At 37.7% G+C, this 15,253-nt stretch overlaps 2 protein-coding genes across 2 annotated transcripts in view; one reads left to right on the top strand and one right to left on the bottom strand.

Moving 5' to 3' along the window:
* The window catches only part of SASS6 (SAS-6 centriolar assembly protein), a 38,515-nt gene extending 36,050 nt beyond the window's left edge, over positions 1-2,465 (top strand). The window contains exon 17 of the mRNA XM_019747014.2: positions 20-2,465. Coding sequence (XP_019602573.2) covers positions 20-126 — 107 coding nt within the window. The 3' untranslated portion in view covers positions 127-2,465. The remainder of the gene's footprint in view (positions 1-19) is intronic.
* Positions 2,466-2,612: 147 nt separating this feature from the next.
* MFSD14A (major facilitator superfamily domain containing 14A) overlaps positions 2,613-15,253 on the bottom strand; it is a 42,325-nt gene continuing 29,684 nt past the window's right edge. Inside the window, exons 6-12 of the mRNA XM_074319053.1 lie at positions 13,647-13,865; positions 13,265-13,378; positions 12,471-12,542; positions 7,512-7,624; positions 5,834-5,931; positions 4,902-5,065; positions 2,613-3,850 (exon numbers count right to left, since the gene is read on the bottom strand). Coding sequence (XP_074175154.1) covers positions 3,644-3,850; positions 4,902-5,065; positions 5,834-5,931; positions 7,512-7,624; positions 12,471-12,542; positions 13,265-13,378; positions 13,647-13,865 — 987 coding nt within the window. The 3' untranslated portion in view covers positions 2,613-3,643. The remainder of the gene's footprint in view (positions 3,851-4,901; positions 5,066-5,833; positions 5,932-7,511; positions 7,625-12,470; positions 12,543-13,264; positions 13,379-13,646; positions 13,866-15,253) is intronic.

Raw genomic sequence — 15,253 nt, 5'->3', positions numbered from 1 at the left:
TTTTTGTCTTCATTTGCAGACCATCAAAAAGACGGCACGTTAGCAGCATTACAGACATCCTCAAAACCAACACTGCTCCCTTCTGCATCTTCAGCATATTTCCCTGGACAGTTACCAAATAGTTAATCCTAGTGTCATCTTTTACTTCTAATTGAAACTTTAGAAATTCAGGTGGTTTAAAAATATATAAATAGCATTAACAGATCAAATCCTTAACAAGCAAGTTTCAAATTTTACTTGAGCAACTATATGAGATTGTTTGGGTCTTTTAAGTACTGCTGTCATTTATGGCAGACAGTTTAGAGGAGCAAATTTGTACTTGAGAACTGGTGAAGATTCAGAGTAAATGACACTCTTCAGTTTGTGAACATGGTGTTTTATAGAATAATAGTATGAACTTTATTAAACTGCTTAGAAGTTCTTACAAATTCTAAGGAAAGAATTGATCTTTATAAGGGACATTCTAATCATATTGAATATCTGTGTTAATTAAAAGTTGTTCAGACATAATGGGAAACCAAAGAATGCTAATAATTCATTTTATCATTTTCATTGGTAAAATAAGTTTTAAATTTGCCACCTAAGAATTATGAGGGAAGATGATTATCTCCTAAGATATCTATGTTATCAATGATAAGTACAGAAAAGGGAAAAGTCCTAAAATTACCTTTAATCAATTAAATCCTTCATAGCAAGTCATTTTCCTTGAAACCTTTATCTGTTGAATAAGTCTATTAGTAATTTTGATAAATTCATTTTAAAAATAACTTGTAGGTATTTTCATGACCAGATTAGGTATAAATTGCTTTAGTCATTTGAGCTGCAAGTTTACAGGATTTTATTGCTTCCTGGAAGTCTATACCCATCCAGTTTTTCTCTTTCATTTGGAGTTTTATTAGTTTTTTTATGCTGTTAAATTTGTATTACTGGAATTTTGTTTTAAAAATTAGTACTGTACAAAATCTTGACTATAAGAGCATCATGAATATTCATTGTATTTTTTTTGTTTCTAAATGGGTTTAATGTTTGCTTAATAAAGTAGGAAAAATGAGTAACTTAGAAATTAAAACTTGCTTCTCTTCCATGTAAGTTTCAAGTAAGAATTGTTCCTTGGAAAAAATTAGGTGGTTTTTAAAATTCACCCAGAATCCTAGGGCTCCATTTTTTTTCTGTTGACAACCATCCAATAGAGTAGCATTCTCTTAAGAAACGTCTACGTCAATTTTTACTTGCAAAGGTTAATGCTCACGTGACCTTTTAAAAATTATTTTCAAGGACCGTATTATACAGATGAGACATTTGAAGATATTGACATACCAGCAATTCCATGGTAAGACAAAGAATCTTTGCTAATTTTTTAATGAAGCTATGATATAGAGTCTTATACTTGAAACTGTGCTGGCAATGGCAAGCTGTCTTAAAAAAGGGAACTAATCTAAAAAAATTTAGTAACTATTATTAGTTATGTACAGGTCTTTCCTCATTTAGATGAACTACATTAGTAAGAATACTTGGTTACAGTAATTTGAAAGCACAAATAATCTGAAAGAAGCCTGCTGGCAATGTAATTTGTTCTTGTAAATACTATGTCATATATAGACACACACACACACACACACACACACACACACGGTGCCCAAAAAACAAAAATGTATACACATTTTAAGAAAGGGAAAAACTGTATTAAAATTGTGATAATATATACCAATAACAAAAGATGAACACAAGTCACATTTGACTTCTGCAATTACAAGAAGTGCTCAAAGTGGTTACCATCAGCATCCAGACACTTCTGATTATAGCGAACTACTGCTTGAGCAACATTGACCAACATGTCCACTTGTATACATTTTTTTGGCACTACCCCTCCCCTGGCCAGAGTGTGTGTATATATAAAAAACTTTATGGACAGGGTTTGGATGGGATACATGACATATAGGTTGCTCTTTTTTCTTTTTTTTAAACTTAGATATTCTCTTCCGTATCCACACATGGAAAATTAGAAGTTCCAAAAATTTGGGTAGAGACCACTTCGATGTTAACTTGCTAAAGACTTTTCTTTGTGTTAGATGTGTATATATATATATATAGACTTTTGAGTGTGCTAATTCTTTGCTCTACCTCTTAAAGTTTTATTTGAAATTGTTTTGCAGTGTAAATTATACATGTGTTAATCAAAATGTTGCATTTAATGTATTTCTGTAAACTGTGAGCTTGGTTAATAAATATTATTTGGGGAGTATGATATGCAAAAAGTATATAAAAACAAATAGGATTGATTTACAACATATCTGCTTAGAAAATTCATTAATTTATGGACTAAGTTTTCATTTTTCTTCCTACACGAGTATTTTATAATGAAGGAAAAGAAATGGATTCAAAGAGGAGGTATAAAGCTTTGATTTGTTACTGTAAAAATGATTATGTTAACAAAGCCAAAACAGGCTCTACAGGGACTCACAGATCAAGACTTTCTTTAAAAAAAAAAAATCATTAAAATATTTAATTTTATTAACAATATTTACATTTCTTTTAAGACCTTATTTAACCATAGTGAATGTTCCAAGTTTAAAAAGCATTAAGCAATAACCACACACAAGATGAAAACAGTGGAAACTATACAATACTTTATGTACAATTTTTACAAAGTAACACTTTTTTAAATAATATAACTGGACACAAAAATATACACTTTAGAGAAATTCACATCAGTAATTGTATAAAGCTCTCTTCTAGGGTCCTGAAAATTTAGGACAAACATTAGCTCTGTAAATAAAGTGTTACTGTGACAGTCCTGAAAGGCCACTATATATATTTATCTACATATAGATATCACATTGACATTTTCAAGGCTACCAGCTTTACTATTTAATTTTTAGATTATGTATTCAAGTGTTGAGGTTCTTATGATTATGCAAACATTAAAAGAATAGTGGTGTAAGTAACTGGGGAACAAATTCGAGCCAACATGTAGATTTACAGGCTCTAAACACCCCAACTTAAAATCTGCATGGCTGCTATTTTCTTATTTAAAAACAGTAGTGACTAATGTTTAAAATAAAATTACTACAAATAGGCTTGAAACATGATTCAGATTTAGTACAATTTTCTTAAGTGTTTTTTTAATTCAAACAATTCATTTACCATTTCTTTCCTTTAGTGCATCTGCATTAAGGCTTTGAATTATTATTTGACCCAAGTTTTTACAATAAAATCTGACTCAAGGTTTTACAATGTTAAAACGAACAGGTCTACAACCGTACTATCTATTCTGTCTCACTGCGAGTCAGCATAAATAGAGTTAAAGCTCAACACCTGAAGGAAATGGTAGCAGAGACATTGCTAGTATCTAAGAAGTTACATATATAGTTTTTAATTAAAGGATGTGTAATAAAACAAACAGCTTAGTGGCAAGAAATTGGTGCTAATAAACAAAAGGTTTCTTTTCAAAAGAAACTGTAACATCTTTGGAAAACTGTCCGGTTCTTCTTTAGTTCCCATTTAGTTCCCACGGAGTTCATGCAGATACATTTCTTAAGACAATCTTAAAAGTACATTGTAGATGGAAATGGAATGTACATCCACAACTACAGGTGAAACTAAGACCTGGGTGCTGATAGAAAAGTCTTCCTGATTTCGGGTGTCACACATTTGTGTCCTGGAGCAAAGGTTCTTTGGCCTCTCCTGGTGCTTGTGTACTATGAGGATGGCTGTGACCGCCACAGTGCTTTCTCCAGCTGCTGGACCGTAAGCTTAAATTGGTATGTTCCGGAATAAACAAGGCAACAAGCAGAGCCAGCAGTACTGAACAGGCTCCAAAGAGAAAGGGGGGGCCAGGGATGATGGAATTCTAGGGGAGAAAAACACAGTATGATTTTTACACAAGCATCTTTGCTCATAAGAAGTATCTTTTAGTAATAACTGATTGCTATGAATTACAAGCCATTGGCAACTCTTTCATCATTAGTTACAAAAGCATTCCCTTTCAGGAGAAAGGGATACTATCACAGTCTTAATATAAAATTCTGGGGATAACAACTGACCCAAGAAACAGCCAAAAGATTTTTTTTAAAAACAGCCTATGCAAAAATATATTGTCACTTGCAGCATAAAATTGGAACACATTCTATGAGCCTTCACTTAATTTGTTAGTTCAAGAGGAAAACAGAAAAGGAAGATCTCAAAAGTAAAATCAAATAGCATAGAACATTACAGTAGCAGAATCAATGACCATTGTTTTGTTTTAAAAAGTTAATTATGCTCTAGTAATTGAAAGTGTGGAAAACACAATGTGTGACCAAAGGAAGTATCAAACAGACCTTTGTTTTAGCCCAAAATTACATTCATTCTTAGCAAAAACTTGCACTACCAGTTTTACCTGTGTGGAGCCCACAAACATTTGTATGTAAAACTCGTCTTAGCTAGTTGGAAGATTAGTGCAGAATTCTGCTAACTAAGCAAGGAAACTGATGAGCAGTCTGTATTGGCTAAAATGATGTTTGCCGTTAATGTTTAACGTTGTCATGAGGAAGTGCGTTTGGCAAAGCAGTGAATAGAGGTGCTCAGCAGCAGCTTGCCAGGACCTGCCAGGAGACTCGGGCGTCACAGCGTCTCAGAAGAGAGACAAGTAGGACAGACAACTGGTTGTTAACCTATGCCACTAGTGTAATGTGACAAACTAGAGTATTTAAATTATTTTTAATTCTTGAGGGAAAAAAAGGTACGCACAGCCAATTTCACAAAGGTGTATACAGAACACAGTCCCTTAGTATTTGTGTTTTAAGTGTTTCAGTCAATCTAAAATAAGAATGTTAGATGATAGTTTTCATGACCAAAAACCATATATCGTTTTTTAATCCAGCCACATGAACTATATTTTTATGACGTGAATGAAAAATCACCTGTTCAGAGTGGTGCTGTGGGCTTGTGTTTGTTCCTAAGTCTGTTCCTGTCATTGGCAGTTCTTTGAGTTCCACGTGAAATATATAGAAAATGAATCCATAGAGCGCTGGTCCCAGACCATTGCATAGTCCTCGAATTCCTGTTATCATTCCTTGAACGACACCTAAATTATTGAAATAAATGACCATTAGTACACCACTGATTTTTCCTACCCTAGAACCAGTGCGCATCACCTAAAACCAAAGCTTTTATCAGACACTAGCAATTTACTGCAAATGGCATTAAAAATTCCTTAGAGGCCATCAGCTCTACAAAGTGTAGTAACCCATCTGATGCAAATGTGAGCTCAGGTACATCCGTACAGAGGTCTAACGTAGAAACAAGTGGACAAAAGCACTTTACTTCCCTTTATAAATTCCCTGGCTAAAATCAGGCATGAGTTCACAAGCACAACTTTTAAAAACTGTCCCCAAGCAGCTATGTAAGTCCTCATTTAGTCAAATATATACTTTTTATAGGTTGATATTTATCTCTGGGAGTCTTCTCTCAAATTTAAAATGCAACTTGCTTCCCTTCCTCATTTATCAATCAAGTGGTCACTGTCACTCTTGTAATACCTTTTTTCCTTATGACTAGATATCCTTTTAAAGAATTATCAGCATTTCAAGAAAATTCCCACGACAAAGCACAAGACAATAAAAATGTTTGCCATGTCTTTAGATAGCTGAACCCAGAAGATTTAATAAAAGGTTATGAATGTATCAGTAGGTGCCTAGCACATCATAGCAAATAAATAAGTGGTTAGTGACTACAAGGTAGTCACACACTCAAAGTGAGAAACAAGGCTATAAAGTGTATCCACCTAAGAAGAGAACACAGGGTGAGAAGATCCTGGCTTCTAAATAGTTATCACTGATTCCTATCAACTCACCTTGTTGGTCTGCATCAGCAGTTCGTGAGACGAGTGCGCTGACAGCTGGGAAGGTAATGCTGGACATGGCTGCCACGGCCCCCGCGGCCCACATCATCCTGTAACCGAAGCCAACAAAATAACTCACTCATGTCCTCCACTGTGCCTGGGTAGGGACAAGACTGCATAGTAACAGTATGCCTACATTTTCCTACTGGATCTCAGAAAGGTAAGTAGGTCCTTTCCCTCCCTTCCTCCTCCTCCTCTCCCTTACAATCACTCAAAAGTCTAACTCTTTACCCTTCTAGAAAAAGCCACTTATTCACAGGGGCGGTATGGGGTTTTAATATGAAATTGGTGTACCATGTTACAAACTATAAAAGGACTTGGGTATTATGTCGGGGGGAGTGGTGGAGGTATGTGGGGAATAATGCATAATAATACTTTATTTGTATTATAAACATCATTTAATGTTCCCAAACGTGAAGCCAGTAACTCTACAGCAAGATTTGTGGTTCAGTGAGAAGATATAACTGATTTAAATCTTTGGATGTTCCTACTTTGATATTTAAATGTTTTAGATAAACTCAGCATCTTGTAAAAGTTAGACTAGAAAAGCAAACATGGGCCGGCCTGGTGGATCAGGTGCCATGCTCTTAATGCCGAGATCGCCAGTTCGATTCCCACATGGGCCAGTGAGCTGCGCCCTCTACAGCTAAGACTGTGAACAACAGCTCTCTCTGGAGCTGGGCTGACGTGCTGCCGTGACTAGTGGGAGGTTGGCTTGAGCTGCTGAGTGCTGCCACTGGCTACCATGTGCCGCCATGAGTGGCCGGTGGCTGGCAGATGGCGTGAGTAGCCAGCAGACTGTGAGAGCTGCCGACCTACAACTGGCAACCTACAACTGGTGATCGACTGCCTCAGCGGGGCGGGGGGTTGGGGGACAGGCAAGGCTCATAATATCAGCATGGGCCAGGTATTATGAGAAACAACGGCTTGAATCGGAGTGGTGGGGCATGAGGCGGAAGGGGAAAAAAAAGAAAAGCAAACGTCCATTAAACATGCCCAAGTCCAAACAAAGGCGATGTGTTCAGCTGCATGAAACATTAGTGCAAACTAGAGTTCAGTCCTGTAACAGCTGAGGACAAAGGCGGACTGTGGACTGACATCAGCGTCCCTATTCCCATCACCCCCTGCAGGAAAGCGGTTTTCTCAGCATAAAACCAGGACCAAAACAACTGGACTTTCTCACGTGCTTCTGGTTTGCTGTCAATAATAAGCACTCTGGCATTACTCAATTTTTTTCTTTCTAACCAGAAAAACGAGGTAAATAACACTAACTTTCAGGGTCTTTTTACTATGGGATTATGTTCTTTTTCCCTAATGACAAATTGATCTAGATATTAAATGCTCATTAGAGATTCAAAGGCTCAATATTCTCATTCAAAAACCCAACCTGTCACTTAGCTATAAAATGTTACCTTTCTGTCCTCAAACCATTCCAGAATATACAAATACACAAGCAAGAGATTTGTATTATATACATTTTGAGAGGAAAAAGGCATAGTAAGAGAGACTGAAGTTTAAAGCCTTAGTTGAAAAGCAAATAAATACAAAAATGTCAATTATAGCTTAAAGTGAAAAAAAAAAAAATACAAGAGGCAAAAATTTTTGAAAACATTAAAATAATTATACCTACCAAGGTTCTGAACCGAAACCATACCATGCGAGCTGTAATATTTGAAATCCCAGACCCAATAAAATGGTGTTCTTGTTTCCAATTGACCTCATAAGTAAACTCAAGACAATGGTCTGGGAAAAAAGAAAAACCAAAATGGTTTGTCAGAATACAATAAACTTTTTAAAACTAAAAAGAAAAAATATTTGGTGACTTCTTTCAACCTATAATAAAAGAACTATTACACTTTTCTACATTTTGGTTTTTCAGCAACAATTACCCTGAATATATCCAGGTCACACAAGCAGATGAAAGGTCCCTCTGCTCACAACCAGATTCTGGGAAAAAGTTAGAAAACTCAAATAGAAAGGTGAACTTTCTGTTCAGTGTATTTCTACTGAGCACCACTTATATCATAAGTTAAAACACTAAGACTAAAGGGTTCTAACTAAGTATTTGGAGATCCCAGTTCTATAAAAGTTTTTATAGGTCCAAGTTACTCTGAAATGCTTACTCCCCCAACTAAAACTTAAATAGTATAAAGATTCATATATCCTTCACTTAAATTAACCTATTTCTGACATGATGCTTTATGAACAGTAAGTCAGTTTAACAAGTATGATTTGGGAAAGTATAGTGTAATAACTAAGAACAGCCTTTGGAAAACAGTCTGGATCATGGTGATTCTTAGCTCTAAATTGTGGCCTGGTCAAGTCACTTCACTCTAAGACCAAGTTTGTTCCCGTAGAAAATGGCCATAATAGTACCTACTTCAAAACTGTCCTGTGAACTTGGGCGGTGTGTACATCAAGTGCTTAGCACTGACTGGCACATAGTATTTAATGAACAACAGTACAAGTTGATGGGCTTTCCTGCTCCTCCTCTCAAAGCTAAGAGAAATTCGGCAATGATTTGGGGACACTGGAAAATACATTTTGCTATTCTAATTAAAGTATTAAATATACCATAAGATAGCTACTAAGTCTACTGAGGAAGAAGTGAAAATAATTCAGGAAATCACTATTTGATGACTAGCTGACACTCTAAATTCACAATCATCAAAGTATAACTTCTTTAAACTGAAACAATCATTTAAGAGTTTAATCTGATTTAATCACAAATAAGCCAGTAGAATGCAAATGATTCTTTGAAGGATTCTTTAACAAACAGGAATCATAACTTTCTTCTGAGATTTTCCCTTAAATCAAGTGAGCAAAGGTGTGGAACTTTGTTGGATTACATTCTTCAACCGCAGCCACAAAAGGGAGCTCACCTCGAGTAAGCAGCTAGCAAAGAAAAACCTGTATATGTGACACTCTTAACTGGAGATACTGATTTCCCCCCTGAGGATAGGGAATTTTTTCTCATCTTTTATCGCCAGCACCTAGTATAAGTGTGGGAAGCATGTGTGATTTTAAATTGTCAATATTCTCAATAATAACAGAACAAATTACTTAGTATATAGTGTACAAGACAGGAAAAAAATTAAGGTCCCTTAATTTTAATATAACTCATTCTGAACATGAGAGAACGAAGTCCCAAAGGTTAAATGACATGAATTAATTGAAAATAAGCACAATGACACAGCTAATTAATGGTTAACTGACATCAGCTTTGGTCAGTCATGCCCAACTGCTATTCTAGGTCTGTGGGCAGTGACCTAAGGGTCAGTGAATAGGTTACAGTTCTGATCAGCAACAACAGATGACCTCACAGTGGAAAAAAGACAGACATTGAACAAGATAATTCCAGGTTGTATCTGCTATGAAGAAAGTAAGTGTGACAGAGGTGCTGCTTGAACCTGGATGGGCAGGGAAGGCCTTTCTGAGGCTACATCTGAGGTGACAGCTGAAAGCGGGGGAGGAGGAGGGAGTCAATGTGAATGTCTAGGAGAAGAGAGCATGCTGGGGGTGACCGCGAGTGCAAAGGTCCTGGACTGAAGGGTATGAACAACATGGAGAATGGAGGAAAATGAGGTCATGTCGAGTCTAGATTTTATTCTGGTAGCAACAGAAAGTGAATTTTATACAGAACTCTGACTAAATTTCCACTTTACAAAAATTATGCTGCTGAGTGGCAAATGAGCGGTAGGGAGACAGCTATGGAATGGGATGGAGGCTACTGCCACGCCCAGACTGGGTTCCTAGAAATGGAGATGGTGAGAAAGGCTGCGAAGCAGAATGTTATTCTGGACACAAAGGTGACACATATGATGTGAGGGACTGGATGTGGGGTAAGCGGAAAGAAACGAATCAAGACTGACACCTAGTTTTCTGGCCCCAACAACTGAGAAGCTACTGACACCACCGAAGGAGATGAGCGGCCCTTGGAGGAAGCAAGCCAGATTTCAGGTTCGGCCATGGCAAGTTTGAGATGCCAGCAGATGTGTTAGACAGGAGCTCAGGAAGTGGCTGGCGTGCATCTGAGAATCATCAGCATTTGGAGGACTACATGAGAGCATTGAGGAAGAGAAATGTAACCTATTATATACCCACGGACTTACATAAACATTTATTTAGTGCAAGTGTTATGAATCCATGCCTACTGGTGCCAAGGAAGTGAAGGGACCTATGGCAAACCAGAGAGTACAGGCCTCACAAGGGTCAACCACTTGGCTCCCACGGGAAAGTAGGACAGAGAAGGGAGGCAGAAAGGACACAGGGACAAAGGCCCAAGGACAGGCAATCAAATGAACAGACACGAATGGCAGCCACAAGTAGCTGATCTTCCCCTGAGCAGTCAGCGGGGCAAGTCATTCTCAACTGTAACCTTCACATCCATGAGAGTACAAGATAATCTTCTACCTTTTGTGCTCTATATATTCTTAATATTTATTTCAGTTCACATAATGACACAAAAATGCATTTATCAATATTTACATTGAGAATACATACTCCTATTCACCTGTTTTTGAACTAGTTTCTCATTTTAAAATATAATTTTTCATCTCAAAACCTATGTTTCTGTATAGGCCCCAAAAGTGAAATGGGTCCATATTCCTTGTGGACCGTGTTTCTATAGCGACATCTGCTGTGCCTTCAACCCTGGCTGGGTTGTGGCTCCTTCCTGCCCACAACTCACAAGCCCCTGGACCACAGTGCTCTCCAATACAAACCCCACCATGGCCACTCCCTGCAGTCACGTCTGCCCTTCCAGATTCTGAGCTCTTAGGGGCTGGTGTCCATCCTGTCCCCCTTGTGCCAGCTGCCATCTGCTGAGCAGAGGGAGTTTCCTCCAAAGCACCTGCAGCTCATCACTCGCGCAGTCCACAGTATTACTGCCTGAACTGAGTCGTCGTCTACAGCTTCCATGATCAGTTAGGTATGAAACGGAACTTATGACCTTACAGCTATTCATCTCTCAACTGTCATGACAGTGAATGCTACCCTGTTCTCTTCACTAAATCTGAAACAAAATATTAGCAACTCTAACCTCAGCAATGTATGAAAAAGAAAATATATCATGACTAGGTTGGCGTTATCCCAGGATTCAAGGTCGGCTTAACACATGAGGCTCTACTCTTAGTACTTGTACATTTTCTTTTGTGTTACGCTTCAGAAAGGTGTTTTCTTAAAAAGCTATTTAATATGTAGGCAACAACATATTTTTCTCCAAAGTTGAAGAGCACATTTCAAATAGCCAGGAATGAATATTTAAATGCAATGGTTTTCCAGATCAACATTTTTCAGGATAAAACTGAAATTTAAAATAGTACTAATATTCAATGCCATTTATATGGCACGTGTGGGGCTATGAGGGAGGTATATTATACAATTTAAACTTGAAGTTTATCACTAAACCTACCAAAAATTAATAAATGATGATATCTGCAGAAGGAGCCCTACTAAGAGATGGTCAAACATCCAAGAGTCCAATTAAACAGACTCTAACTTCCATTTTCTTAAACGTAGTGTGAAAGAAAGCTGGGATCTAGTAGACTGGATCTAAGATGGGAAAAAGTGTTAAATCATCTGCAGAGTCTAGAAGAAGCAAAGCCAAAAATTAAGGAATGGGCGGGGCTTATTCACAGAAAGGAGAAAGCCTGAGTGAGAAAAAAAATTCTGGTCACTAGAGAAGAATTTCTTGTGGAACAGAGATAGTTTGTAGACCATGATGAAATACCTCCTAAGAAAATCCAAATTCTTCTTCATCAAACCACCACTGGTTACCATCTGTTTGCAGATCGATACTTCCGTGTGACTCCTCGACTCAGAACCCTCCATAGCTTCCTGTTCTTCCTGTCCCGTCTGACGATGCCCTGCAACGCCCCACAGGGTCTAGTCCCCTCCACGTCTGGGTCTTCATTCCTAACAGTCTCTCGTTCACTCCACCTGAGCCAGACCAGCCCCTAGGCTGTCCTACACATGCCAGGTACAGTCTCTCCTTAGTTTATTTCTGTTCCTGCTGCTTAGAATTTTCTTCCTCCAGATAATCCCATGGCTTGTTTCTCATTCCTTTGAGTCTCTGCTCAAATGTTGTCTTTTACAGCAAGGCCTTTCCAATCCTCCCAGAAAATAACACCCTGCCCCCAGTCACTCTCTACATCCCCTGAACCCTTTTTCTTTATAATCCTCCTTACACCTGCTACATTTAAGCTGACATTATTATTGTTCTGTCTTATTCCATGAAAGTGTAATAAACTCATTCCACTGCACATCCCCAGTGCCTGACACATGGCAAGTATTCAGTAAGTATTTGTTGTAAGAGAATAGAGCAAATACAAAATTTCTGACTTTATGCAGGTATATAACCTAGTATAAATCAATAAACTGTCTTCCTGGTGTATATGTCGTATGTTGATTTGTCTGTCCAAGAATCTAATCAGTACTAGCTACCTAACAAAATTAAGTTTCTGAGCCTATAAACCACAGATCCTGACATTGGCGAATCCACACCAAGATAGCATCACTTGAGGCCCCATTTGGATGGCCAGCCGGGGTCAACCCTCTATGACATTAATCTAAGTAAAAAGAAACTCACCTGTGCAATAATGGAAAGAATGCCAAGGACCGCTATAAATGCTGCAACACTTTCTGGTGAAAATTTCATTATCTAGACGGTTTCCAGAAAAATTTACATTAGTAAATAAGCACAGCAAATACCATACTAATGCAGCTACTTGTATATTAACATTAAATGGACCAGGGGGAAAAAAATCATTTATAACCGAAGAATTCTTCAGAGGAAGAATCTAGCTTTCACTGAGAACCAAAATTATACCAAGGGTTAACACACTAAAAATAATACTTCCTTAATTTAAGTTAAATAAATCTAAATCCTAGTTTAGATTTACTAAATTGGAGACAGCTATCAAGCACTAAGAATCCATTTTACAAATAAATATTGTACCGTTTTGTGCTTTTTACAGGTATTCAATCTCTGCCTACCAAGGTTTGTATCAAGGAGAAAAAACTCATGCGCTCATTTGGCTAGCTGCTTTACTAATATATATGCTAAATCACAAAGAAACTTCTGGAGCAGGTGAATGGATGAACGCATCCCATCACCTCCATAAACAACACAGGAACACACTCAAACCACATACTGTGACAAGGAAAACTGTACCTTTCTGCCAAAGCCCAAAGTCTTAATAGAGATGTGTAAGGAACATAAGCCACACTAAATTGGAACTTAATTCCAGGGAGCTGTTATTTACAAAATGGAAGTCATTTTTAAAGTTCTCTGCTATTCTAGCTTTCTTGAGATTAAATATTTGTGTTGTTATGGCACTAAACAATGCCAAGACAAGTCCACCTTAGTAGAATAGGATTTACCTGTCTGAGATATAAAAAAAAGCTGGAATATTGGCCCGCCTCCGGCAGGTAGGAGAGAAACACCGTAATGCAGATCAGCAGCACTATGGAATCCTGGCCCACTTTTTTTAAGGACTAGAACAAGAAAAAGATGGATGTAAAGTTTTATAATAAAACACTGAACTATGCAAATATCTTCTGATACTGTACATATAAACACCTAGTTGTCTTTTTTTTTCAGTTTATTTCATCTTCCCAAACTATTCTCAAAGATATTTCACAATATTTTTTGAAAATCTATCAAGACGTTCTCCCCAAAGTAACACATACAATGAAATATCACTGCTGCACTGAACCATGCATTTACTTTTTTGCCAAAGAGAAAGGATAAGTATAAGCGTACGGCAAAGGGGTCGGCCTGTTCCCAGGAAATGGGTGCTCCCCAAGACGCTGGCCGCATCTTCTCAGGCAGCGACTCTGGCACAGCAACAAGGATAAAACAAATATCCAGCAAGGCTATCGCTGTGGCCAGGACCACCACTAGGCTATCCCCATACACACGTCCAAGGTAAGCTCCAATTGCAGGGCTGGTCACCAAGCTTGCAGCAAATGTTGCTGAAACCTAAAACAAATCAAGGTCAAAAGAAGAGATTAGTCAGGACACCTTGACTCTTTTACTTCAACAACACAAACTCTGACTTGTCCGTCCTCCTGCTCCACTGGGCCCTCCCTTTCCTGCTCCTGCCTGTGGCATTTCCTGATACTCTCTTCTCTTGCAGGAAGGGAAAAGAACTAGATTGTTGACTAAAAAATATCTAATAGCTTCCAAGACAGTGGCTTCAAATTTTCTTGGAGCCCTCTGTTAAAATAAAGAATCTCCAGGTAAAACAGACTTAAAAATAAACAAAAAACTGGTTTAGCTGAGGAAGGGCTGGGGGCCTAGAACATTGTCCAAACACCCCCACCCCAACTGCCAGTCATGCTAGTCCGGGTAACCGCTACACCCTCAGTGCTCTGTGAAAGGAGCCCAAAAACCAATGCTCTAAGGAAATCCAATGTCAGTGTGATTTTGCCCCAATATTAAGACTAAAATTAAATGAATGCTTACCCTGACACATATTTAAGACTGGCTGTAATAAACCTTAAAGACATTGAGGTTTACCTTCTTCTCATCAGTAATAGTGGTAAGTCTGGGTACAAAATTGAACTTGGTAATCTTTTTAGGTGGCAAGACTGGGAAGAATGAGATGTGAACTGAACACATCTCTAACCATGTCTAAACCTCTGAGAAGTCCATACAAGTCTGGTGAAAAGGCAGATTAAAGTAGAAAGGATATAGGGAAAGAAAAGAAAAGGAAAGAAAGAAACCTGTTAATCCCAGACATATCTGGCCTACTGGACAAAATGGCCTGCAAATTAGTATATCTGACATGTGACACTTGATAGAGACTACACTATTCAGAGAATAATAAATTAATGTTGGAAGTACATGAGCTTCTGGTCCCTACTCTGTGCTTCATTTTTATTCTATTTCCATGCCATTCTTGACCTTTGGATGGAGAATTTAAGTATCACAGGAGTCCTTATTTTGAGTTGTTTATTAATAACTGATCAAGACAAGCAATTCAATTTTCAAAGGTCAATTATTTGACAAGTACATAAAATTCTAATAACTTATATCAAACTTTCTTTTACATAAACTTAAGGGTAACCACTCAAAAAAAAATCCAGAACTGAAATATATACTGTAATAAAGAAGAAACAGAGGGAAACATCATAGAATACCACCAAACAGAAATAATAGAAAACAACAAAAAGGCAAAGAAACAATGGAGACACAGCCTAACCAAAAAACTAAAGATAAAATGACAGGAAATCCTCACATATCAATGATCACCCTAAATGTAAATGGACTGAACTCACCAATAAAAAGGCACAGAGTAGCAGATTGGATCAAAAAACTAAACCCAACCATATGCTGTCTCCAAGAGACACATCTCAGCTACAAGG

The sequence above is a fragment of the Rhinolophus sinicus genome, linkage group LG14 (genome assembly GCF_036562045.2).
Source record: "Rhinolophus sinicus isolate RSC01 linkage group LG14, ASM3656204v1, whole genome shotgun sequence".
NCBI lineage: Eukaryota > Metazoa > Chordata > Mammalia > Chiroptera > Rhinolophidae > Rhinolophus > Rhinolophus sinicus.
The sequence above is the reverse complement of the archived record's forward strand: the minus strand, read 5'-3'. Positions and strand labels throughout refer to the sequence as shown.